At 39.3% G+C, this 27,037-nt stretch overlaps 2 protein-coding genes across 3 annotated transcripts in view; one reads left to right on the top strand and one right to left on the bottom strand.

Moving 5' to 3' along the window:
* LOC100251392 (protein arginine methyltransferase NDUFAF7 homolog, mitochondrial) overlaps window positions 1–23,599 on the top strand; it is a 95,667-nt gene extending 72,068 nt beyond the window's left edge. For both annotated transcript variants that reach the window (XM_010651967.3, XM_002263754.5), the window contains exons 13-14: window positions 22,104–22,232; window positions 23,122–23,599. In XM_010651967.3, coding sequence (XP_010650269.1) covers window positions 22,104–22,232; window positions 23,122–23,256 — 264 coding nt within the window. In that variant the 3' untranslated portion in view covers window positions 23,257–23,599. The remainder of the gene's footprint in view (window positions 1–22,103; window positions 22,233–23,121) is intronic.
* Window positions 23,600–24,906: 1,307 nt separating this feature from the next.
* Window positions 24,907–26,380, bottom strand: LOC100256537 (probable pectinesterase 29). Its single transcript, XM_002263712.1, has 5 exons — window positions 26,172–26,380; window positions 25,899–26,058; window positions 25,550–25,762; window positions 25,187–25,434; window positions 24,907–25,063 (listed from the first exon to the last, which is right to left on the bottom strand). Exons 1-5 carry the CDS (start codon window positions 26,378–26,380, stop codon window positions 24,907–24,909), a joined length of 987 nt encoding a protein of 328 aa, XP_002263748.1.
* Between the last annotated feature and the right edge of the window lie 657 nt (window positions 26,381–27,037).

Here is a 27,037-nt window from a genome sequence, read left to right as displayed (position 1 = left end):
TTTACAAGATAAGGGCTAAGATTCACTCTAGAAAGCAAATTACTTCATCCATAATTGAGTGCTATAATGTTATGAAAGGATTGTGGTTTGAATTGGACTACAATCAAAATCTTAAAATGAATAGTGAGGATCCTGCTATGTTTTTTATGTTAATTGAAGGAGAGTGAATATTTGGATTCCTCGTTGGACTTAACATAGAATATGATCAAGGACATATTCAAGTACTTGGGAAGGAATCACTAACATCCTTAATATGTTGGGCACTCTAACAAGTGAAAGGTTTGTTGGGTTTTAAGCACTGTATAGTAAGATATGTTGCAACATTTGTAATGTAATGTATGATTTCTATTCATTCATTGGTATCGTGTGCATTGATAGTTTCTTTCTCTATTATTTTGATGAATACTTAGCCTAATTAGTTTTCAATGTATACAATATGGGTGTAAGTGGATACATAGAGGACACAACTATGGGTTCCTTGTATCTTTCCATGCTACCATCAACTTTACATTTGATTGTAAACATCCACTTACAACCCACGACCTTCTTTTCCTCGGGCAATTTTACAATCTCCCATGTTCTATTTCTTTTAAGGGCGTTCATTTCTTCTAAAACTGTTGTCCTCCAATTTGAATGACTACGAGTTTCCTGAATGTTCCTTGGCACAAACAAATTAGTGATTTTAGAAGTAAAGGCCCTATGGTTTTCAGACAGTTTATGGTAAGATAAAAAATTAGCAATAGGGTGTTTGGTACAAGTTCTAGTTCCTTTCTAAAGAGCAATAGGAACATTGAGATCAGTGAATTGAATAGGATTAGAAGAGGAATCTGATATACCTGGACCTTGAGGAATCGATGAGCTTGATGATTGATCTTCTAGGATAGCTGGGTTTTCTCTAGTAGTTTGATGAAATTTTCTTCTTGTATAAACACACAATTCAATAGGATTATTATTATTTTGGAGTGTTTCTCCCCTTGCTTGCAACTCACTATCCTTTAACATAGGTGGACTAGGCTATCCTATTTTTTCTCTATCAAACAATTCAGTCCCAACAATAAAAGGAGTATCATTGAGAGAAATATTTGGTGTTGGAGAAGAAATATGCTAAAACTGATATTCATTTTCTCTCTCACCCTGAAGAGAAGTTTTGTGAAAAAAATGGTTATTTTCAACAAAATGAACATCCATAGTTATATGAAATTTCCTTGTAATTGGATTGAAACATTTGTAACTCTTTTTATTCGAGACAACCAACAAAAACACATTTTTCAGCCCTAGGGTCTAACTTATTCCTTAGATGACTAGGTATGTGAACATAAGCAATGCAACCAAACACTTTCAAGGATAATTCTATGGTCAACGAATTTGTAGGGAATAATTTCACAAACGCTGCAGGGGTGTATCATATTTCAAAATATAACTAGGCATTCTATTGATCAAATAACAAGAAGTTAAAATCGCTTCACCCCACAAATAGTTTCCTGATCAAAACAACAAGAAAAATTGGTATGTCCTAGTCTAAGATGCCAAAACATTATTCTATCATGAGCAGAAGTATAACTGACACTACCACCAAAGCTCTGGACTTGTTTATTTTTGAAGACCTTTTCATCCAAATAATAGAGACCATCTTGCATCCTAGCATTGCCAATCATCTTCCCCGTGTTCCAATCCTGAAATTCACAATGAGAATTAAAAAAGGTGACACAACAATTAGAATCTTTAGATAATTTACTCACTGACAACAAATTGCAAGTAAGTTTAGGAACATATAGAACTGATTGAAGTACAATGTTTTCAGAAATAGAAATTGAGTCTTTCCTTGCAATGGGTGAGAGGCCACCATATGCAATTCAAACCTTTTTATTGTCAGGACAAGGGATGTAAGTTTGAAACCAATTAGAGATACTGGTGATATGATCAAATGCACCTAAATCAATTATCTGTGGTGCAGATGAACAAGATGTAATGGAAAAAACACTACCTAGTTGTGCCAATGAACCAACAGTAGTAGCCGGTGGATTAGACTTCAACAGTTGAAGAAGTTGCTCCATCTTTTCCCTGCTAAGAGAAGGCATCTCAGCAGTATTGGCAGCAACAATATTCTAGTTGAACTGGTCTCCAATTTTTTTTCTCTCCATTGGTTTCCAATCCATTGGCTTTCCATGGATCTTGCAGCACATCTCACGAGTATGCCGAGGTTTGTTGCAAAAATCACACCAAACCTGAGTCTTTTCTTCTGTCTTCCTCTAGGTGTTGGGGTTCCGATTAGCGGCGACAACAGCGATAGGCATGGCTAAAGTTGGGTTTTCAACTGGGGCAGTCACCATTTTCTTCCCCAACATCACACTTCTTCAACTTTCTTCCTTCCCGACTTCAAAGAACACTTCTCCCATAGAGGGTTGAGGTTGTCTTCCAATGACTCTTCCTCTAACCTCATCCAATTCTATATTAAGGTCAGTCAGAAATTTGAAATTTCTGGTACACTCACCATCTTCCTATATTGATTTCCATCTTCTGGACACTTTCTTTCGTATTCATTCAACAAGTCAAGGTCCTGCCATAACCCTTTCAGGGTATTAAAATATTTAGTGACAGTATTATTTCCTTGCTGAATTTCTCTCAGCTTCATCTCCAATTCATAAACCTGAGACTTATTACCAAAGTCAGAGTACATCTGATTTATATTGTCCCATAGTTCTTTAGCAGTTGAATAACACATATAATTGGCACTGATGTCTTCCTCCATAACATTAAGGAGCCAATCCATTATCATGGAATTCTCCGCATCCCAAGTCGCATACGCTGCATCAGTCTTCATCGGCTCCTTTGTATCTCCAGTCAGACAACTGATCTTGCCTCTCCCTCTTGTGTACATGCAAACCGCCTGAGACCACAGTAGAAAGTTGTTCCCATTTAATCGAATAGTCATAATCTGAACAGAGTAGGAATGGGATTCATAACTGGTAACTTTTGGGACTGTTGGTATGGTGGAAATAGTGGAAGTTGTTTCAGAGGTAGCATCGGCCATGGGTTATTTTTCAAGGAATCAGAAACAGTATTTTCAGGACTACTAGTACGATTTCTGGAGAAACACAGTTGGCTATTTAGGCCAAAGAAGTAGGGCAGAAAAAAAATGCCAGAGAACTTTTCTGCTCTGATTAGAAACAATTTCCAGAAAAATTCCAGAAAAAATATTCCAGTAGATTGGAAACAATGGCAAACGTTTTTCCCATAGAACTTTATTGCTTTGATACCATAAAGAATCTCGTTTGGGCTAATTAAAAAAATATTCTGATGATATATTTCTAATATATGTACAAGAATACATTATATAGGCAGATTACAAAAAATAGATAAGGAAAGAATAAATAGGAAAAAATCTCAACAGCTATACATATATTTATAGCTAGAAAATATCTCTACAGTTGTACAAATGTTTACAGCTAACACCTAGGATAACAACTCCTAGGATCTCCCGAGATTTCCAACTCACGGTGCCTTCATGTGGCGCAACCTGTGGGCGCAATGACATAGGGAATGTGGGAACTAAGTATGAGTGCCTCGGTCGTAGGCAAGCATAACCTCAACAAGGCATTGCGAGATGCATGAGCCTAGCACATGCATGGAACTGCCCAGAGATACGTAGCAACAGCATATTGTCACGGACTTAGGCCTTTCCTAAGTTCACATGTGGCACTTGGACAACTCACCCTGCTTGAAAGTTGCTAAGTCAGCCTTCCCCTTGATGGTTAGTTCGCTAAGCTAAGATGCACACGATTTGGAAGCTAAGAGAACTGTAGGCAACACTTAAAGAATAGGAAGCTTTTATTACTCAAAGGAAGCTTTACAAGTGCTTGGAAGCTCACTTGCTTGGTTGGTTAGGTTCTTGGGTGGTGCCTTGGCCAAATGAGGCCTTTACCTATTTATAGGCACCTTACGAAGTCTCTAGAACCTTGGAGGGTTCCTTACAAATCAAGAATAATCTAGAAGCTCCTACATTAGTTTATGTACAAGGCTATGTACAAGATGCCTTTGGAAGACTCTAGAACACCCTGCACTATTCCAATGCTCTCCTAGCCAAGTGTAGAGATGTGTGGACATCTCTAACCCTCTCTAGAAGCTTCTATGCTCTTCCACTTTGTAGCTAAGTGTAGATGTCTCCAGGGGTCTCTAGAAGCTTCCTACCTCCTATATAAGCCTATGGGGAGGGTCATTTGAAGCATCTTGTGACACTCTCCCCCACCCATGCCGTCGATGTCCCCGTCATTGCCTCCTCTTGAAACCTCTCGATGTGTTTCCAAAACCTTCTCAAGACATCCGCATGTTCCCAGCTTGCTTGCCTCTTAGGTAGTCCTTTCTATCAGACTAGATACTTTAATCACAAGAGGGACCCCTTGTCTCCTGGTGACCCATTCAGCTAAGATATTTTTCACCTCCTTCTCCCATGAGGCCCCAAATAGTTGCAGATGTCAAAATATTGTGTGAATCAAATTGATGCAGGTTGATCAACAAGCATCAATTTGCTACTTAGCAAGCAATGTCGATGACGAGGAAGAGCCTTGGTGAAGATATCATCAATTTGTAAGTCAGTGGAAATATGTGGAAGAGTGATAACACGAGCTTCAAAGGCTTCACGGATAGAGTGACAGTCCACTTCAATATGCTTTGTGCGCTCATGATAGACAGGATTGGTTGTGATCTGAATAGCGCTTGTATTATCGGCATGTAGAGGTGTAGGATCGGTCTCAGAAAAAATCTAACTCCGCAAGCAAACCTCGAAGCCAAATGATTTCAGAACAAGCAAGAGACATCGCCCGGTACTCAGATTCCGTAGATGACTTAGAGACTCTGTCTTGCTTCTTACTTTTCCAAGATATCAATGCATCACCTAAGAACACACACCAACCAGTGATGGAGCGACGAGTATCCGCACAACCAGCCCAATCAGCATCACTATAAGTAGCAAGGCGAGTAGAATTGCCTTGAACATAGCGTATGATCCTACGAACAGCAGCCAAATGAAGATGACGAGGAGTCTGAAGGAACTGGCTGACTTGCTGTACAGCAAAAGAAATGTCCGGTCTAGTAATGGTGAGATAAACAAGGCTACCCACCAACTTCCTGTATAAACTGGGATTAGCAAGTAAGTCGCCCTCCTCTTTGCGAAACTTGACATTTAATTCCATGGGAGTATCAACAGAAGTAGCCCCTTGTAGACCAGCTGTAGCCACCAAGTCACTCGCATACTTATGTTGATTGAGGGAAATACCAGAGGGACTATGATGCACCTCAAGACCAAGAAAATATGTGAGAGACCCAAGATCTTTCATATGAAAGGACTCGGAGAGATGAGTTTTGAGCTGACCAAGTAAAGCAGAATCGGAACCAGTGATCACAATATCATCAACATAAACCAAAAGAACAACAATACCCATGTCTGATTTCCAAAGAAACAAGGAAGTGTCGTACTTGCTCTGCCTGAATGAAAATTGTAATAAAGTGGTGCGGAATTTATCAAACCAGGCCCTCGGAGCCTGTTTGAGACCATAAAGAGAGCGACGAAGCTTACACACATGTGAAGTCGGAGAGGGAAACAATCCCGGGGGTGGCTTCATATAAATACACTCTTTAAGATCCCCATGAAGAAAAGCATTTTTTACATCCATCTGATGTAGTGGCCAATCACTGGAAGCAGCAAGAGCTAGAATCGTACGAACAGTAGTCATTTTAGCCACAGGAGCAAAGGTCTCTTCATAATTGACACCATATTCCTGATTATTCCCAAGTGCAACAAGCCGAGCTTTATAACGATCCAAACTTCCATCAGATCGGACCTTGACTGAGTAAACCCATTTGCAACCCAGAGGAACAATAGTGGGAGGACAGGGCTCAATGTCCCAAGTGTGATTGGCCTCTAGAGCGGCAATTTCTTCCTGCATAGCTTGTCGCCAACAATCATGCTTAGCAGCATGTGAGTAGCATGTGGGAATATCAAATTTGGACAATGCAGCAGTAAGGGCTGAAATAGAATTGCCAGAACTGGAAGAGGGAAATCCATACCTATTCGGAGGTACAGACACTCGAGAAGAGCGACGTACTGAAGGTGCTGCAACTGACTGCATCTGAAGCATGGTAGGATCAGATATCGGGTGAGCCACCGAAAGAGACTGTGGGCGGGAGCGTCTCGTATACACAATACCTGGTTGAAAGTGAGAGTTGATTGAATGAAGATCTGAGAACTGTTGCTCAAAGGAGGGAAGGACCACAGTAGAAGAGGATACAGGAAAGAAATGTTGATTTTCAAAGAAAATAGCATTCCTAGAAATACGTGTATGATGTAATGTAGGATCATAGCAAACAAATCCCTTTTGACACATATTATATCCTAAGAAAGCACATCGAACAGATTGAGCAGATAATTTATGTCGCTCATGAGGAGGTAAATGAACAACGCATACACAACCAAAAATACGAAGGTGATCATAACTAGGTTGCTTAGCAAATAAGCGGAAATAGGGAGACTCCATATGTAGGACTTGAGAAGGTAAACGATTAATCAAGTGAGTAACAGTTTTTAGAGCCTCTACCCAAAACATGGATGGAACAGAAGATTCTAACAAGAGATTACGTACCACATCTAAAAGATGACGATTTTTGCGATCGGCAACTCCATTTTGTTGAGGAGTAGAGGGACATGAACGTTGATGAATAATACCCTTAGAAGCCAAGAATGCTTGAAACTCAGTAGACAAATACTCACCACCGGAATCTGTGCATAATGTCTTAATAGAAGTAGAAAATTGATTGTCAACATACGCTAAAAACTCAGTGAAAGTACGAAAGACCTCAGATTTAGAGCGAAGAAAGTAGACCCAAGTAAATCTGCTATGATCATCAATGAAAGTCACATAATATTTAAATTTCTCATATGAACTAATCGGGGAAGGTCCCCAAAAATCACTATGGATAAGATCAAAGCAGTGAGATGCTCTACTTGCATGCAAAGGGAAGGGAAGAGTTTTACTTTTACCAAGTTTGCAAGAATCACACTCAAGAGATAAAGAATAACGATCCTTATTACCAGGTAAATCAGAGTTCAATACATGAGATAAGATCTGAGTATTGGGATGGCCTAAACGACGATGCCACACCATACTAAGATCTGAAACATTATTACAAGCAAAAGACTTAATAGAAGAAAGTGGAGAAAAATTTGGAACAGGTAAAAATAGTGGAAACAAGCGCCCCACTTTAGGTCCCTTCGCGATCGGCTTCCCCGTTACCTGGTCCTGCACAACACAACCATTACCAGAAAAATTAACAGCACAATTGTTATCAACTAATTGGCCAACTGAAATAAGAGTCGTGGAAAGCTGAGGAGCAAGAAACACATCAGTGAACTTAGAAGAGGCATCGCCAATAGCAGCTATGGGCAAAGAGCTGCCATTGGCAGTCTGAATGGAAGATTGACCAGTGTAGGGCCGAACATGACACAAAGCGGTGGGATTATTAGTCATGTGATTAGAGGCCCCCGAGTCCACGTACCAGAGTTTAGTAGAATTGTTATCTTGAAATCCCATTGCTGATAATGTTGAAATTAACATCTGTTGCACCATTTCTGGGGTGCAGTAATCTGGTGCAGGAGGTGCAGGAACAGAGCACGCAGTTGAAGGAGAGTCGTGTGTTGCAGAAGTTGCTATAGGAGGGATAATAACCGAAGTCTGAAATGCTTGGGCCTGACGATTCTGGGGGCGAATACGACATTCTTTGATAATGTGACCCTTCTTCTTGCAATAAGAACAAAACTTCTTAGGGCAAGTGACAGCAATATGCCCATATTCCTTGCAGCAAAAACACTGCAAGTTTTTAGAATGCATAGGTGGTCCGCGTCCTTGGGCAGCATAAGCTACAGTTACCGTCCCGGAACTGCCATGAGATTGCTCCAAAATAGCTTGAGTACTAAGACGTTGCTCTTCGCGAAGTAACTCACCAAAACAAATATCAAGAGAGGGAACAGGAGATCTATTCAGTAAAGAGGAGCGGACAGATTCATATTCCGAACGTAGTTTCATAAGAAACTGATCACGCCGAGTAGTCGCGTGAATAGTCTGAATAGTTGAGAGAGCGGCAATAGGAACATCTGCTGTAACTAAATCAGCATATTCATGCCAAAGAATCAGAAATGACGAGTAGTAGTCCTAGATGGAAAGACTACCATGTTGAAACATGGCAATCGCATGTTCTAATTGAAAGCGACGAGCATCGTTATCCTGATGATAAACTTTCTTCAAATAAGCCCACATAGATTGAGCGGAGCGATGGGGCCGCAAGTGGGTGACAATATGAGGCTTCACTGAACCAAGAAGCCAAGACATGATGCGTGCATCAAGCACAGCCCATGAAGAAGAAAACCCAACATCCTGAGATTTGTCAAAAGTGGATGGTTTTTCAACATCCGTGCCATCAATATGACCCCAAAGGTCTTTTCCCTTGAGAAAAAGTTCAAACTGAAATACCCAGGTAGAATAATTTGTGCCTGTAAACTTAACACACAGAGGTGCGGAATCCATAGAAAATAAATAGAACCCGAGACAAAAGGATTGACCAAAAAAATCCCAAAAGAAAACTGACCCACGACAGCCACAGAAATATTGAGAAAAATGATTGTGGTTGGGTGCAGCACGGATCAACACAGACTTGACCGAAACACACGAGAGGCACCTCCGAAACCGAAAAGACAGAAAAGAATTTGAGGGAAGAAAAATTAGCAACCTTGCTCTGATACCATGTCAAAATATTGTGTGAATGACCGAATACCTTGGCCTTGAGTTTTGTATATTATATATAGACTTTACAAGGATGTTTTACATGGAAAGCAAATAAAAGCAAATAAATTCCAACATGATTCTAGTCCTATACATGTAAACTATAATCTGTCAAATAATATATGCTAACTGTACAGAATAATAAATGGAGAAATAAGGAAACAATTGTGGGCTAAAATAAGGAAAGAAGGGTAGACAACTTGTGGGCTAAAATAGGGAAAGAAGGGTGGACAGCAAAGTTGTCCTTTGATAGCAGACACCTGCATTTTCGATGCTTGAAGTGTTGCTTCTTTTTGCCCATCGAGTTCACCTTTCCCTTGGTGACCTTGTCCATGTGTGTGTGGGCTACCTCAACTCGCTCCTCTTTTATCTCCTTTACTTGCACCCCTGATAGTAAGGAAGTCTTAGGCGTACTAGGCTTTGGATTGACTTGGAGGGCACCTAGTAGCTGCATTGAGCCCATATGTGCTTCGTCTTCCTATTCCCTCTCCTCGATCATGGCACTGAACACCTTTCTTTTTGGACAATTCTGTGCCCAATGTGGACCGTCACACAAGAAGCATTTGATTTTAGGTGTAAACTCCTTCCTTTCCGCCTTACCCCTTCCTTCCTGGACATTAGGCATCTTGCCTGATCCCATTTTAGGAGCATTGTGGTCCCTTGAAACCTCGTCTCCCCTACTTGTAGTGTGGCTATCCTCCAAAGACTCAACCTTGGAGGAGTCTCTCCTCTTGCAATCCGTTAAAGACTTTGCTACTGCCATAGCAATGGCTAAGTCTTGAACACCTCGACGCCTTAATTCCTACTCGGCCCACCCTTGCAGGTTATCCATGAAGTTGAATAGCAACTCCTCCTCAATCATATTAGGAATGTCAAGCATGGGCGAAGAGAACTCCTTTAACATAGTCACAAATCAAGCCTGTGTGCTTGAGACGCCTCATGTTTTTCCTGGCTAAGTAAGCCAAGTCTTCGGGGTAGAACTGCTTTTTGATCTCCCTCTTGAAGTCCTCCCACGTCTCTATGGTGCAAATGCCTTTCTCCATATGGGCGAACCTCCGACGCCACCATAAAATAGTTGTGTCAATAAGGTAGAGGGTTACAGTCTTATCTTAGTCGCCTCATCAACCAATGCAATAGCCTCGAAGTATCGCTCCATATGCCATAAGAAGTTGTCCAACTCTTTGGCATTGCACTTGCCACTAAACCCCTGTGGCTTTGGCACCTCCACCCTAGATGCCTCGCATGTGGCCATGACCCATGTTGACACAATGGCCTTGTAGATGGCCAACTCCTGCCTAACCTCCTAGTCTCGAGACTCTATTCGAGTGGCCAAGGCCTCCATCCTCAACTCCATGTTAGGAAGCATGTTCAAAACCTTTTCTTGGAAGGATACAAACTCCTCGTGCAACACTGGCTAAACTTGAGAGACTAGCATCCCCTCACGAAGGTCTTAGATTTGTTCCCTAAGATCCTTCATACCTTTCTCCATGCCTTGCTCAATCAAGTCCAACCCCTCCTGAGTGTTTGCCATGGCTAGCTCCACCTTGGCTAACCTTGCCTCCATATTGGCAACGGTATCACAAGACTTATCCTTCCTACCCCTATCCCGTGCAGTAGGCTCAGTCTCCCTTCCACGAGTTTGCCCACTAGCATCCTCAATCGTTGGACCCCGACATGCTTCCTTCACAATGTCCGCTTCACAACCATGCTTTGATATCAACTGTCATGGACTTAGGCCTTTCCTAAGCTGACATGCGGCAGTTGCTAAGTCAGCCTTCCCCTTCATGCTTAGTTCGTTAGGCTAAGATGCACACGATTAGGAAGCTAAGAGAACCGTAGGCAACACTTAAAGAAAGGAAGAGTTCCGTGGACCCGCATTTTTCATGTACGTCCCCACTCAATCGGCGAGACTCACTTTTATTGGTGAAAAATTAATTTTGGAAAAGTCGAAGTTGCCACTTATTTTATTTTATTTTAAAAGGGAAAATAAAACAAGAAATAAAACCCTAAAGAAGTGACTCCATAGTTTTTGGAATAACGTATCTTTAAAAAACTCGAGTATAGGTCTGGGGATCAGGTTACCTGTTGAGAAGGTACCTCTAAAGGGTAGCATCCCTCTAAGCCCTACAAATGTCTCTACTAACTAAGTTGAGGGAAATGTGACAATTAATTAATTGATTGAAGATACCTAGGTAGAATAAAGGTGATTTCAGAATTAATATACCAAGCCAGAAAGTCAAATCATGATCATAAAAGAGAGTCAAAGTGTGTACCTGAACTGCTTCTCAAGTTCTATCATAAAACATCGAAGTTAGTGTAGAAATATAGCACACAACATGTGTTTTATTCAAGCAAATCAAGCATACATCTAAACACCTAAGAATCACATCAAGTATGGATATGGTCATCAATAGCATATGTGTCCATAGAACACTCGAAAGTAAATGTGGAGGGGTGTACCTGGATTGCAAGCTAATACGCCTCTATGGGAAACAAGGTTAGCCCAATAATAGATTCAAAATTATCTAATGTACCACAAAGAGGAAGCACTCAGATATCAAACAAGCAATATCGAAGAGAATATCATGAATGTCGGGCCCCCACCAAAGCCCAAATTGCTTTTGCATGAATGGATTCAATCAATCCCATTATTTGGAACCATGAAGTTTATTCGTGCTTGTTAAAAATTGAGAAAATCAAGAAAATAGTTGAAAATCAAAGAAAATAGTGAAAATGCATGCCAGAAGGAAAATTGACAGCAAAGAGTTTGTTAAAATCTGGACTTTATACCTAGAAACTTGTAAGGATGGAATTTTTAAAGAAAGCTGGAATTATTTAATGAAAAAGGTTTTTGAAATCTAGATTTTAAAGGTGCAAGATCACAAGGAAAAGAATAAGGATCAAGTACCTGACGATCTCTATTGAAACAACATCTGTCCGAAGCTTCATAGCATTCATCATCAGGGCATTCTAAAGATTTGATGTCATTTGCATCTGAAGCAACTGTGGCATCATCTTTAGTGGACATTCCTGAAAGAGCAGACTCCACAGTGCTCTGTTCTTCCCCATTAGCCAACAGTGAGATAGGATGTTGTTCAGTAACTGTGTCTGATGTACCCTTAGCTGAACCTGAATCACAAGGATGCCTCAATGAGGTTCCACCATTGTGAAGTACAAGAGAATCCTCACATGAACTATTTGCTCCACATAACATGCTCTTAAATGCAGGTTTCCATGTGGGTACAAGTTCAGATGTCATAACATCAATTAACTCAGCTATGACTGCCACATCTTCATTAGAGAAATCCAGTTGTTCAACCATCTCACCAGCTATTGAAAGTGCAGTATCAGAATCAAGATAAAATGCAAAATGGATACTCTTTGCTCGACATGGATCTGCTAAGTGCAAGGTCATTGAGATTGAACTATCATCAATTTTCTCCCCTCTTAACTTGAAGAGATTATTTTTGTTGAACCTCTCAAATTGTAGAGCAGGAAAATGAGGAGTTCCACTGATGCTTTTCATGTGAGTGCTCATTGAAAGCTTCTTGTAGTTAGGATCCATGTCCATGGGCTGCAATTCAGGCTTAAGGCAAGTTCATCAGATTGGGCATAAAATTGGATGACTGCAGAGAATCATCCACACTACTCTTATGAGTGCTCACTGAAAGCTTATCAGCCTTAGGGTCTAGGTCCATGCCGTGGGATTGAGACTCTGGCAAGTTAAATGAGTTGTGCGCAGAATTGAATAACTGCATGTAATTGTAAACAGGCTCCTTTGAATTTTCTGTGGTGAAGAATGCGTCCTTTAAGAGCTCTTGTGCGGCAATCTCAAGGATGCTGGAACCAAACACTTCTCTATGAAGTGCTTAACTTGGGGGTCACTCACTTTACCAAGGGAAGCAGGCTTTATACCCGAAGAAGCCTTCTTATATATTTGTGCAGGATTTTTGCATTCATTATATCGGTATTCACATGTAACTAACTCTAATATGCACATGCCAAAAGAATATATGTCAACAAGTTCATTATATTCCTCTTCATAAAGCTCTGGTGCCATGAACTCTTGAGTACCAATAACACTTCGTGCTTGCCAAACCCAGATCTCCAATTTTAACTTCTCCATTATTACCATTAACAAAAATGTTATCACATTTTAAATTCCTATGAATAATGGGCGGATTGTGACTGTGAAGATGGTGTAAACCTCGAAGGATCTGCTTCGCCCAGTTCTTGATGGCCTTGAGGTCACAATTTTATGCTTCTCCCGACATTGTCTCAAATTCCCAGAAGTGAATAACTCTGTAATCAAGTTAATAGTCCTGTTCGTATCATCAACTCGAGTTATAGAACTTGATGATGTTATCGCGTTTCAATGACTTCAGTAGATGAACCTCTGAATATAATCTTTCCAGCTGTTGAGGGGACTAACAAATCCTCAATTTCCACTTGACCCCATCCGACTTCTATTCCATCTACTTCATCAAATGCCTTGTATACAGTCTCGAATGCTCCTTTCCCCAAGAATTCATTATACCTTGACTCTCTTTGAGATGCTTCACAGGAAGGAGGCAAAGACCGAACAGGAGCAGTGGATGTCAGCCATGCATGACTCTTATCTTCTCTCTCAGGAGAGGTATGTGAGTTGAGCGAATTAACTGACTGTGAGGAGCTCCGAGAAACCAAGGAATGGTTTAGCAAAGGCAATCGCTGAGAAAGAGGGGCCAGTTGTAACCAAACCTTGAGAAGCAGAGGACTGATTTCGCTGAAGGTGACCTACAGACCCATAAAAATTTCTGGTTCTGGCATTTCAGATAATGGATTCCTCTCTGAAGAACTGAACTGAGCATGCTACACTTCGATCCCTTGATTGATCCACCTTACGAAGAAGTTCAAGCATATTCTGACTTGATTGAGCAGTCTTGTTTTGGATATAGATACCAACTGATCTGGGGAAAAATCCACTTTTACATTTCATTAGAATCTTTAGGAATACGACCAGGAAATTTAGATGATCCAGAAAATCCTTGTTCATGAATTTTTAATCCCAGGGAAACCTGCAGGGACATGGCCTATATGAAGTTTCCGCCTTTCTTGGAATACTCAGTAGAGAGTTGCTAAAAAAAGGTGAACCAAAACCAGAGCCAGCACCACCACCATTAGTATTGAAAACAAGGAAGCCTTGGAGACTTGTAGAATTGTTGGCTGGTTTTCAGATCCGGTTCGAGCATACATCAACATATCTCCTTCTCAATGGTGTAGTGGCCCCGAGCGAATTACTGGCAACATCTTCTTTGCCTCTCGTATGCTGTCCCAGATGGAGAAGTCGATGATATCTTCCTTCTCTTCGCCTCATCAATGACAGTGGGTTCAAAGTCAACAAACACAGCACGAGGGACACGCTTTCCAGCACCACTGTGATATTCTGAGACTTCCCACCATGGCCCAATCATTTTCTGCATTTGTTTCTATTGAAACATCAACAGGACCATGCACTGACTCTCATGGTTCCAGTTCAATAGTTACAGACTGAAACTTTCTTCCCCTTTTGAATTATTCACGACATCTCAATGAACCTTTTTAGGCTGGAGGATGGCCATCTGTGGGAGGTCCACATGGTAAAAGGATATGTAGAATAATGGGACAGACCCATAATGTTCTGAAGATGAAGGCATGAACACAGTTGCATACAAGGCAAGAAATACATTTACACCATCCAAAGCTGTAGTGGGCACAACCTAAAAACTATCCTCGGGAATGGAGAACAGAGAGTGGGTTGGGAAAACCAGATACAGAGAAATAAAATGTCCTAAAACAGGGTATGATCTAGAAAACAAGTAAAAGACCCATTAGATGGAAACCCTTCTCATTTTGAAATCAATGGGCTCCAAAATCAGTGGCACAACTGAAACCACATCCAGACTTCACCTTAGATGAAAAACAAAATAAAATAGAAGAAAAACAGAGTGATAACACAAGTTCACAACCAAACAACCCATCAGTGCTCAGAAAAACAGATCAATGAATAGAAACAAGCAAGGAAATCATAACAGATGTACCTAAAGGTCTTCCTCTAAAGCAAGAGTATGCTTGGCTTCCCACAAAATCCCCCTTCAGAAAACTCCGAATCCTTACTGTTGCCTCTAGTCTCCTGTCGATCCCCTCTCTCCTTGTGTGTGGACTGTCTTAAGGATGCGGCTGCTTCTTCAATAGCAGCACGTCTCTCACAAAGGCGCAGACTTGTATGGGAATGTGTGGGTTAATGGTGGATCATGCATCCACTCATCTTCATGCATGCGTGCATGTTGTCCTTCAATAGTGGACTGTGTATGTCAACATTGTGACCATTCCTATCATCATGCATTCAAGGGATATTGATCATGTGTACAGGCTGTGGACCCTCCAAATCATCCGATCTGTTCCTCAGAGTCCGAGACTGTGATTCTCCATGTATGTGTCATGATCCTCCCAATGGTCCCGGCTCAATGAGTGACAGCCTTGCTTTTTCCAGAACTCCATTGGCAGCATAATCATGCTTTTCTTTTTGTCAGCCTCGGCTGATTTTTGTTTCGTGTTTCTGCTATCTCCTCTCAAGATACCCCGTGAGTCTTCTTTTATAACCTGTGTCTCCCCTCAGAAAATTTTCCATCAATACATCTCTTCTCGATGACCTTCCATACCACAACCTTTCTTTCCTTGTCCTTTCCTTATTCCACAAAAAATCTCTGCAACTTTCCTTTCTCGAAAATTCTGGTGATCCTCCTTCCAAATAGATGGCAGCCCGTTTCCTCATGCAAAAAAAAAATAAGCCAAGAAATATGAGTTAGAAAACTTATAATATAATAAAATAAAACAAAAATAATAAATAAATAAAAAGTAATAAATAAATAATAAAAAAGAAAGCCATGTAGGCCACACAAGTCATGCAATTCATGCAACCATGCTAGTTATGCAAAAATAAGTGAGTCTAAAAGCGTGCCTAAGTGGACCTAAGTGAGCCTAAGTGAGCTAAGGATGTTTAAGACAGTGTCTGAGTCTAAATTAGGGTTGCCAAGGGTCGTAATGGGGTTAGATAAATCCTCAACCAAAGTCTCTAAGGTGGCTTTGAAAAGATAAGCTACATGAGTAGTAATGGGCCACCGGGGAATTATTATAAAGTACCAAACGAACACATAATAAGGCATGCGCTAGAAGGACAAAATGGAGGGTCTACAAATTCCTTATAGAGGAAGAACAAACTCTTTCTTTAATCTTACCAAGAGTTTCTTCTACTTCGCAAAGCTTATATAGGGGACGTTTTTGGTATTTTGATATTATTTGTATCAATGATCTAGCCAATCATGAATAATTGGTTACGAAGTCTCTAGAACCTTGGAGGGTTCCTTACAAATCAACAATAATCTAGAAGTTCCTACATTAGTCTATGTACAAAATGCCTTTGGAAGACTCTAGAACGCCCCACACTATTCCAATCCTCTCCTAACCCAAGTGTAGAGATGTGTGGACATCTCTAGCCCTCTCTAGAAGCTTCCATACTCTTCCACTTTGTAGCTAAGTGTAGATGTCTCCAGGGGTCTCTAAAAGCTTCCTATCTCCTATATAAGCTTATGGGGAGGGTCATTTCAAGCATTTTGTGACAATATGCTCATGTGTAAGCTAACTTAAGCATATGCGGGTTGGCTGCATGGCATGAGTGGGACTGACTCGAGGCGAGCTTGGGCAGTCTTAAAGTTGGCCATGAGAGATGCCTTGGCATTGGGGCAAGCCCAAGTTTGACATAGTGCTACACGACCTAGTAGCACGGTTGGCTGATGTGTTATATATATATGAGCAAGACTTTGAGTTAGAGTAGGAGTCAAAGTCCTACTCCATGACTGGCTAATGCGTGGGACTTTGAGTTTGAGTAGGAGTCATAGTCCTACTCCAAGAAGGATTTGTTGAGCTTGATGTGGCAGCATAGAGGCAAGCTGAATCTAGAGTTAGAATTGGACTAAGATTGATGTGTTGGTTCCCTAGTAGGATTGGATAGTTAGTGCATCCACCCTATATATAAAAGGCATGTGTGCCTTTAGAAAAGTAAGTGAACTACCCATTATATATGTTGGAGTCCTTATGAGATGAGTTCCTTGTATTTTCTTTAGATTAATAATATAAAAGTTGGGGAGAGTCCCGTAAATCTCTATGTGGAATCTCATGTGGGTTTGAGAAGACTGGCTTAGAGGGCATCTAAGTGCCGCATAGACGCGAACACTTGGTGCCTGAATTAGTGTTTGTGACAGTAGGCTTGGGATCAAGATCCTAGGTATGACATGCATTTCCTCCTTCCATTGCCTCCACCATCTAGGATTAGAAAAAGCTTTATGGTAAGACTTAATAGAAGAAATAGGTGCAAAAAAAGCTTTAAAAGAGGGGGGCAAATGTCCATAAGAGAAACATTTGGAAATAGGATGTTTAGTACAAGTGTGTATACCTTTACAAATAGCAACAAGGAGATCAAAAGTTGGAGTTGAAGGCACTAAGGGGATTGGTGGAGGTAACCAAGACCACTCCATTGTGTTAGGATTCACACCACACACTCACAACAGAATTCTATTAGCAATGGAGGAAAGAGCCAACAATCAAGAAAATTGCATTGATAAAAAAAATTTCAAAAATTGGGTAGCAGACATTCGAGAGGTCTGCAAACTCTCCCCACAACCCCACTTAGCAACTTTTTTCCTGCCTTCTTTACTTTTCCTTTTTCTTTCTTTTTATTCTCAATCCTCACTAGCTCAGCCCCAAAGATCCTAATGCAGTCTAACGGAATCCAGCTCAGCACAACTAACAAAAAGCAACCAAATTACACTAAAAAAGATAAAGGTTGCTCATTGATTATTTTTGGCTCGCCTAGCATATGTGAAACGCACTGGAGGTTTATCATTACCCTCCTCCCAAACAACCACCTTGTCCACAAGGTGGAACTCAGGAAATTGATTCTGAATAGTAGCAAAACTTTCCCAAGTAGCCTCAAAATCTGGAAGATCTTTCCATTGCACCAGAACTTCAATAACAGAGGTTGACTCTGTATGGTGCTGACGCACTCCCAAAATAGCTGTTGGTTCGACCAATAACTCCATTTCTGCAGTTATTGTGGTGGTAAAGACAGAGACGTAGGAGCAGTGCCTACTGCCTTGTGAAGTTGCAAGATATGAAATACAGGATGGACAGTGGAGGATGGCGGAAGAGTCAACCGATACGCCACTGTACCCACTCGAGCTTCGATTGGAAAAGGTCCATAATAATGTGGGCTCAATTTCTCATTATGGCGCTTGGCAAGAGATTTTTGACGATAGGGTTGGAGCTTCAAATATACCAAGTCACCCACATCATAACGTTCCTCACGACGTTTTCTATCGGCAATAGCCCTCATTCGATCTTGGGCCTTGTGCAGATGGAGTTTCAATTCCTCAAGTACAGCATCACGCTCCTCCAACATGTGTTCTATTGATCACACAGTAGTAGAACTATGTCCATAATGGACTAATGGCGGGGGATCTCGTCCATATAACAACCAAAAAGGAGTGGATTGAGTGGCTGTATGGTACGAGGTGTTATACCAATACTCAGCCCAAGGAAGCCACTTAACCCATTGTTTCGGTTTGTCTGAAACAAAACAACACAAGTAGGTTTCAAGGCACCTGTTAACGACCTTCGATTGCCCATCTGTTTGTAGGTGATAAGAAGAGCTCCTTTTTTGTATTGTGCCCTGCAATTTAAACAGCTCCAACCAAAAGTGGCTAAGGAACACCTTGTCACGGTCAGAAATAATAGAATGCGGAACACCATGCAAGCGCACAATTTCTTTAATGAAAAGAACAACAATAGATTACGCAGTAAAGGAGTGTTTGAGTGGAATGAAATGCCCATACTTAACCTGTGAACAACCACCAAATTAGTGTCAAACCCCTCAGACTGCGGTAGTACTTTGATGAAATCCATGTTGATGTCGTCCCACACCTTATCAGGTATTGGGAAAGGTTGGAGTAAACCTGCTAGTGACAGCCATCTATTTGTTTTGCTGACAAACTGTACACAAAGCCACAAAATCCTTAATATCGTGTTTCATCTTAGGCTAGTAAATTCAATTGCAAGTCATTGCATTGTTTTAAACAATCCCGAATGACCACCCATTGAACTGTTGTGAAATTCCTATAATAAGGAAGGAACTAGCTTGGAATGTCACGGTAGAACAATCCTACCTTTGTATAAGAGTCATCCTTGTACTATAGCATAGCCGGAGTATTTGGGATTGCCCTTTAACACCTCAATTCTAATGTGATTCAATGCTTCGTCTATTTCTACCTCTTTCTGTATCTCCTTGAAATTTAGAACAAGGGATAAGGTGAGTGCAGTAAATTCAGGATATCGTGATAAAGCATCTGCTGCTCTATTTTCCAGCCTCGGATGATATTGAATTTGAAGGTATAGCCCAGAAGTTTTGTGAGCCACTTCTGGTGCTCCTTGCTGATTATCCTTTGTTCAAGAAGGTACTTTAGACTCCTCTAATCAGTGCGGACGAAAAATTGCCTTCCCAACAAATAAGGTAACCACCTCTGAATAGCAAAAAAAATGGCCATCAACTCTCTTTCATACACCGACTTCAATCTGTTTCGCTGAGGCAAAATATGGTTGTAGTATGCAATAGGGCACTGGTCCTGCATCAAGACAGCTCCCACATCGACCCCTGAAGCATCGGTCTCAATGACAAATGGTTTATCAAAATCTGGGAGAGCTAAAATTGGTACTGTTGTCATTGCATGTTTAAGCTGATTGAATGCATGTTTGACTTCATAAGTCCACCCAAAATTATCCTTTTTGAGTTGTTTTGTCAACGGGTATGCAATCTTACCATAACCTGCCACAAATTTCCGATAATAACCAGTAAGACCAAGAAAACCCCTCAACTCTTTCAAATTTTGTGGTGTGGACCAGCGTTGCATTGCTTCAATTTTGGAAGGATTTGCTGCTACCCTGTCTGCTGAAATAATGTGGCCGAGGTATTCCAATTTTAGTTGAGTAAAATGACATTTTCTCATGTTGGCATAGAGTTTTTGGTTGCGAAGAATGCTTAATACGACTTCCAAATGATGAACATGGGACTGTAAATCCCTACTATAAACGAGAATGTCGTCGAAGAAGACAAACAAATTCCCGAAGATGCTTGCGGAAAATGTCATTCATGAGTGCTTGAAATGTGGATGGTGCATTCATAAGTCCAAACGGCATTACTAGAAACTCATAATGCCCATCATAGGTTCTGAAAGCCGTTCTGTGAATGTCTTGTTGCTTCACTCTTATTTAATGGTAACCAGATTTAAGGTTCAGTTTGGAGTTTTCCACATCAAAAACCCATTCTTACTCAATCACCATGTATCAAAATACACTATTGGTATTGAAGTGGTGATCAATTTCCCTTTATTTCTTCCTCAATTGCTTGCAATTGTGCTTCAATCTTGTTTGCTATCCTTTGGATTAATGTGAAGGCTATAAAATAAAATACTTCAATTCTGCACAAAAACTTGCTATCTTCCAACATTAATTTCAAAAGAGACATTTAGCATAAATATAGTTTAAAGTAGTTAATTTATGTGCAAATATCCTAAGAATATCAACATTTTAGCTTTACAAAACCATATAATTTGCGCATAAATCATTGATCTTCCAATAGGAAAGGAAAGTGGGTTGCAAATGGGTGTTTACCACAAAGTTTAGGGTTGATGGCACACTAGAAAGATACAAAGCAAAACTAGATGCAAAAGGTTATGCTCAAACTCATGGAATTGATTGCCATGAAACCTTTGCACCTATGGAAATGATGAACGCTATTTGGATTCTGATAAAAGCTTTGCATCTATGGTAAAGATGAACACTATTTGGATTCTATTGTCGTTAGCTACTAATCTTGATTGGTCATTGCAGAAACTAGATGTCAAGAATGCTTTTCGGCATGAAGACTTAAAAGAGAAAGTCTACATGGAAGTGCCATAGGGGTTGAAAGAAAAGTTTGAAAAGAGCAAAATGTGCAAGCTCAAGAAAACATATGAGTTATTGTGCTTACATATCACCCATTTGGGTCTCTAACAACTATTCCACTAATTACATAGCTGATTTGACCTATAGACGAATATGCAAGCATACGTTTCATGTTTATTTGAGTAATAGCAATAAGATTCCCTAATATCATGCTAAGAATAGCTGTTCCAAAAGAAGGTTTCATTCATTTGATGAGAAATAAAAAGGAATATCAAAAATTCAAGTGGCTGAAGCAGAAGCAGAAGCAGTTACTTTTTAAGTAACAAAAAGAGAGAAGATTCCTCTCTTCTCTCATTCAAAACTGTGTATTTTGTGTACTAGGGTTTCACACTCTTTGGGTTGCAAGCTCTTTTATGTTAGGCCCTTATTCATAAACATTCCTTCTTGATGACATGAAATATAATTGATTCTCATAGAATTTCAATGAGCTATCACATACTCAAAAGCTGAATCATTACAAGAAAATTGGGGTATCATCTGAGATATGAGTTCAATACAAACAACATAATAATTCAATTGTTACCAGTCATTTCTTGAAATTTGACAATGCTCTTGTTGGGGGGAAAACAAAAACAGGTCTTGTCAATAAATGTGAGAAGTGCCCTAAAAATGTGGTTGTTGGAATGATTATTTCTATATGTCAGAAAAAGGTTATAAATTTCAAATCTCTTCACTTTTTTCTTATCCAATTCTCTCTCTCTCTCTCTCTCTCTCTCTCTCTCTCTCTCTCTCTCTCTATAGTGTTGGAATTCAAGGTGTTCCAATTGATTGAGTGGACATGATATGGGAGTAGTCAAAATTTTGAGAAATTTCTATCCATCTTCTTTTCTTCCTGCTGGCAGTTATGTTCTACTTTTAGTTATTTTTTCCTATATTGTATATTATCTATTATTTAATTTTAAAATTTAATTAATTTTAATTAAAATAGAAAAACAAATCATAGAGATTAGATTATTTATTTATTTAAGAGATGTAGATGGTATAGGTAAACATACTAATAAGTTGGGTGTGGCCAAATCTATTGATCACATCAAACTAAATAGGCAGCTGAGTCTTTTCTGTGGCTGTCCACCAGTGCCATCTTTTGAAATTCAGTCCTGATTGCATAATACTTGGCTTTCAACCTAATTGAGAATAAAGCAATTGAATTGAATTTTTTTTTTTTTTTTTTGCTTTAATCTTCTTTTCATCTCACTATTGCAGGGTGATGCTGATATCTTTTTCCCTACAGACTTTTGGCTTTTAGAACGTATGGATCACTTCTGCTCTGGGTGGCTGAAAGCATGTGAATATAAATCATCCAAACAGGGGAGGAAGAGGCGAATTATTACAGTAAGTTCTGCTTTCTCCAATTTTATTTTTATCTCCACAACTCTAGCATGAAGAAAGTTCTTCACTACTACATTTACAGGTTGGCATATTTTTCACACACAAAGAAAGGAAATATTTTTTTCTAAAGGAGGATCAGGTTGATCAACCACACCTCTACTTTAAAAGTTTTATACTATCTCATAAGGGTGTGATATTTTAGGTTGGTATGTGGTGATGTTCTAAGTTATATTGTCATGTTTTTATATCTAGTTATTTTGTATCAAAACAGATTTTTGAACCATCATTTTTTCAAAAAAAAAATAATTTGTATGGGCCCAATTTTGATTCAAACCAAATGAACTGAACTAACCAAACTGAGCCAATGTTGAGGAGAGTTGGTCTAGGTTAACAGATAAATTGGTAACTAAAACCAATCAGTTCGATTTGATTCTTGGGTTAGTTAAAAATCAACTAAAACCAAACTGTATTAACCTCTAGTGCTTTCAACAGATCAAGTTCTCAGTGCATGTCTGATGCATCTGATGCGATATATCTGCACAAATAAGTTGAATAAACAGTATGAACTGTTGCCGTGTTCTATTATTTGAATTTGTACCTTTTGGGGCCTACAACTCTCCATCCCTTGTCCAAACTTTATTTCAACAGCTATGCCAGAGAAAGAATTTTATTTTGTTGTCAACATTCCAGTGGCCTGTTGTATGTAGAGATGCAGTTACACTTTTTTTCATGTAGTTTCCTTAGATGCCAAAAGCAGCCTGAATGTTTATATTGCTTACAAGTTTTGGGATATTTTCTATAGATTTGAGTCTCGTCTATACATATTTTTAGTTTCACAATTTTATTCTAACTTTCTTTGCATTCTTGTCAAATATATATAAATTGGATGTAGCTTGATACGTCCTCATTCATGGAGGAATTTGGCCTGCCCTCAAAAACGAGAACCAAAGATGGATACAACCCACTGCTGGATGACTTCAAGAACACTAAATTTTATCTGAGTGTTCCAACGCATAATATCAAATAGACAACCAGCATCACTACTCGAGTGAGTCGGGGCACTTTGTCTCCGAGCAAGCGGGCAAGTTGAGAATATGTAAAGATTCTGGAGCAGCAATGAGAAATAAGATCTACCTAATGAAGAATTACTTTGGTGGCAAAAAAGAAGCGGTACACAAAGCTTCATTATTTTTGTTGTGATATGCATTAAAATGCTCCTGACGATTGTCCCGGATCACATTCAGTTTTGGTCACAATTATTTGTGTTGAGGATTAAATGAGCACTGTGTTATTCATGTGTAATACTAAGACTCCATGGACAACGCTTTTAGTGAACATTTCTTAATATAAAAAGAGCTTTTAAAGAAAAATCAGGTGTGGGCCAGAATTTCGAAAAGCGTTTTTCTTATCTACATGTCGATTTTCCCCCAAAAAACTTGTTAGGCAGATGGGAGTGGCCATGCATCCGAGGACTAGATTATGATTTTCATTTTTTTCCTTGCAGCATTTCTTTGTTTTGGCTGGATCAATTTCATGCGAAATAAAGGTAGGCAAAAGTCAAAATTCATGCAGAATTGGTGCTCTATCTTCCTTCTCTCGCTGGGTTTACAAATTTATATTGATGTTGGGAGCGTAATAAATTTAGTCACCTGGACTGATGCCTCTGCTACAATCAGCTTTTTTCTATTCTTTCTAACCAAATCACCCTTTTTCAATAGCTCCAGAGAAACTGGCCAAGGAAAGGTGGATGTCTACTTGATTTTATGTTCAAGGGCGTAAATCAAACATGAAGTGAGCACTGTCATGTAAAACCTTCAAATGGGGGCTGTGACAATAACTTTGATGCTGAACTGCTCAAATGTTGTTATGGGCTAAAATGTAGGGGATTTTGAAAAAAAAAAAGATTAAAATTATTATTTAAAATATGATAATTTTAAAAAATATTTTCCAACATACAATAGTTGAGAAGAATTCAATTAGAAGTTAGTCTTTTCAAAATGCAGTCCAAAATTAATTTTGAAACTCTCTTTGAAAAACAACTTCAATATTTAAATCAAAGTATTTAAATGGAAGTTGTTTCAACAAAAGATAAATTTCAATGATGTTTTTTGTTCTTAGTAAGGACAGGTGAACACTGAGGATAAAGTGGGGATGTTATTGAATGCTGTTTTATCAGTGGCTTGCTTTAAGAAACCCGAAACCAATTTTAAAAAGGGGGAAATTAACCAAAGGATTAATTGATTAAAATGGATGAAAAATCTCAAATTTGTAAAACAAGCTTCTTTCATTTTTTAATTTGAAATATAACCCATTGTTTAACTTGAAGTGTAACACATTTTTTATATAGATACCTTTCAATATTTTTCATTATTTTTATATGTATGTTTTAAAAGAAATTGTTACTTTAGAAGAAAAAAATGAAGATATTTTTGTTCAAAAATTGATATTTTTTAGATTGGAAAAAGGTGAAAGATTAGTTTTTCAAAAGTGGGAATGATTTCATCTTTTTTGAGTGTGACAGTGCTTACTTCAACGCTATGCAAATGTTTCGGAAATATCAATGTAGATCAATTGGAAATGGATATTGATTTAGAATGGAAATAGGCATTAATTATTGTCATAGGAAGAATTTTAAGATAAATATTCACAGGTGTAAAACGAAAAAATAAAGCAAGAATTAAGGTTGTCCGTTAAGCCAACCCTCGGCATTAATGTATCCCAAGCTTGTCATACCCATCACGGTTGATGTGCTCAGCCTCTTCTCCCACGACACACGCTTTGAAGTATCCGCTCCCGCACCATAGCAGTCATGTTCAGCATAGGTTAGAAGCTGCCTGCTTACAATATATTGTTGTTACTATGAAAACGCATAAAAACACAATATTTAAATAATAAGGAAAGAGCTCTCTCCACATCATATGAAACATAAAGGAAAAGATAATAATACGACTACTTACTCCTTTCCCGAATAATTCCAAGGATCCCATCCAGCAGGAACAATAATACCGGGCATCTCCGTCTTGTAGAATAGAACCCTGGAATACACCCTCCATGGTCTTCCCAAGTAAGCCTGACCATCACCAGTCACTTTGCATTCTTTAAAAACAAACCCATTTGTCTCCTTAGGACTATCTCTTCCTTGCGCCGTTATGAACCCTCGAATGCCAGGCCCCAGAGCTCTTCCCACTACTGATATCATACATTTCTGCAATAATAAAGAACATGATGAAATCACGACGTGACAACCATATATATATATATATATGGTTGTCACACATACATAATCATTGTAATAGACTTCAAAGCCATTGTTATTCTACCTCATAAATCGACTGCCCAGCTCCAAATATGAAGTCTACAGCTCCTTCGATGAAGCATCCCTTAAAGTAATGTCGACCTTCAACATCCCACAAAGTGTCTTGAACACCATAGAAACTGCATTTATAAAAGGAGGCCTTGTCCCCAGCTATCATAGCAGCCACCGCTGGCTTCCTTGGATTCCGATTTTTCAGCACCGGAAGATTGTAATTGTTCTGTTCATGATTGATGATCGCAATGTGAAACTCAGTGTCCAGTGATTAGTTTTATGTACACATCCACAGCTGTACAAGTAACGCTATATAGAGAGAGAGAATGTATCATGAATTCTAGTAGCTTACTAATAATTACCATAAAGCTTATGCCTCTGGCTACGAAATTATCGGCCATCATAGAGAAGGTAGGACTCTGAGAAATTGAGAGATGATCTCCCCAAACAATAAAAGTTCTTTTCCTCCCAGCTCCTCTAAGAAAGATGAATGGCTTGTCCATTGGGATTACCACCTTCTCCCTACAAGTGAAAATGCAATATCAAAATACTTGCACGTAAGTCCATAAACACATGCTTTCATGCACAACAAAATACAACACAAAAAATAAATAAATAATCCAGACAACCCACACCTATAAATTCCAGCCTTGACATAGATACAGATCCAACGATTATTGTTTGATGGAATGGAATTGATAGCCGACTGAATGGTTCTGAAATTGCCATGCCCAGACTGGTCCACTGTGATTGTATGATAAGCTACGCCATTGATGCTCACTGCTTGTTGCGACACAATGAAGAGAGCAAGCAATGCAGACAGATGCCATCGATGAGGGGCCATTTTTTTCTTTATTTTTTGAAGTACAGAAACTGAAGGGAGAAGATTCTGATATAATTGAAAGACAATAGCATTGAATTAGGATTAGATACTCTGCATTTAAAGATGGCTCTAACGCCTTTGGAGGGAAAACCAATGGTCCATTCATGGAAAAAATATATATTGACTTTTAACATATTCTCAATTTCTGCACATTTTCCCTTTTTTACATTTTTCTCCCTTTCCTTCCCTTTTATGTCAAAGATTTTTTCCCTTGACATAGTCTTATAGAATAAAAGAACAAATGGAGTAGCACGCCCAAATGGGAAAAAAAGTAGTGAGGAAGAATATCTTGTTTATATTTTTGTAAGGAGAATGAAAGAGAAAAGATCTACAGAGAGTGAGAGAACGCGCCATGCATACGATGTCTTAAAGTGATGACAAAGGTTTAGGCCAAATTTCATGCATTTATGGTGCTACAGCACAGTATTTGTAGCCTAAAAGCAAGTTATTTTATTTATGTTGAGTTGAATAAGGTGATTGACTGATGTGGGAGCAGTGAATTCAGAGAAAGAAATAATAGAAATTAAAGAAAAAATTGGAGTGAGACTCCTGGTAGATCTTAGATGTGGATGGATGGTTTTGTACATAAAATATGTATGAGAGCAGTAATTTAGATTT

The sequence above is a fragment of the Vitis vinifera genome, chromosome 5 (genome assembly GCF_030704535.1).
Source record: "Vitis vinifera cultivar Pinot Noir 40024 chromosome 5, ASM3070453v1".
Classification (NCBI taxonomy): domain Eukaryota; kingdom Viridiplantae; phylum Streptophyta; class Magnoliopsida; order Vitales; family Vitaceae; genus Vitis; species Vitis vinifera.
This window is presented reverse-complemented; position numbering and strand designations above follow the sequence as displayed.

Bases quoted from the DNA above. Each gene is read 5' to 3' on its own strand.
- LOC100256537 (XM_002263712.1), bottom strand. From the start codon at position 26,380: ATGGCCCCTCATCGATGGCATCTGTCTGCATTGCTTGCTCTCTTCATT. The intron at 25,763-25,898 runs GTAATTATTAGT...AATCATGAACAG, and splicing joins CCAGAGGCATAAGCTTTATG to AACAATTACAATCTTCCGGT. The intron at 25,064-25,186 runs GTAAGTAGTCGT...TATTGTAAGCAG, and splicing joins TGGAATTATTCGGGAAAGGA to GCAGCTTCTAACCTATGCTG.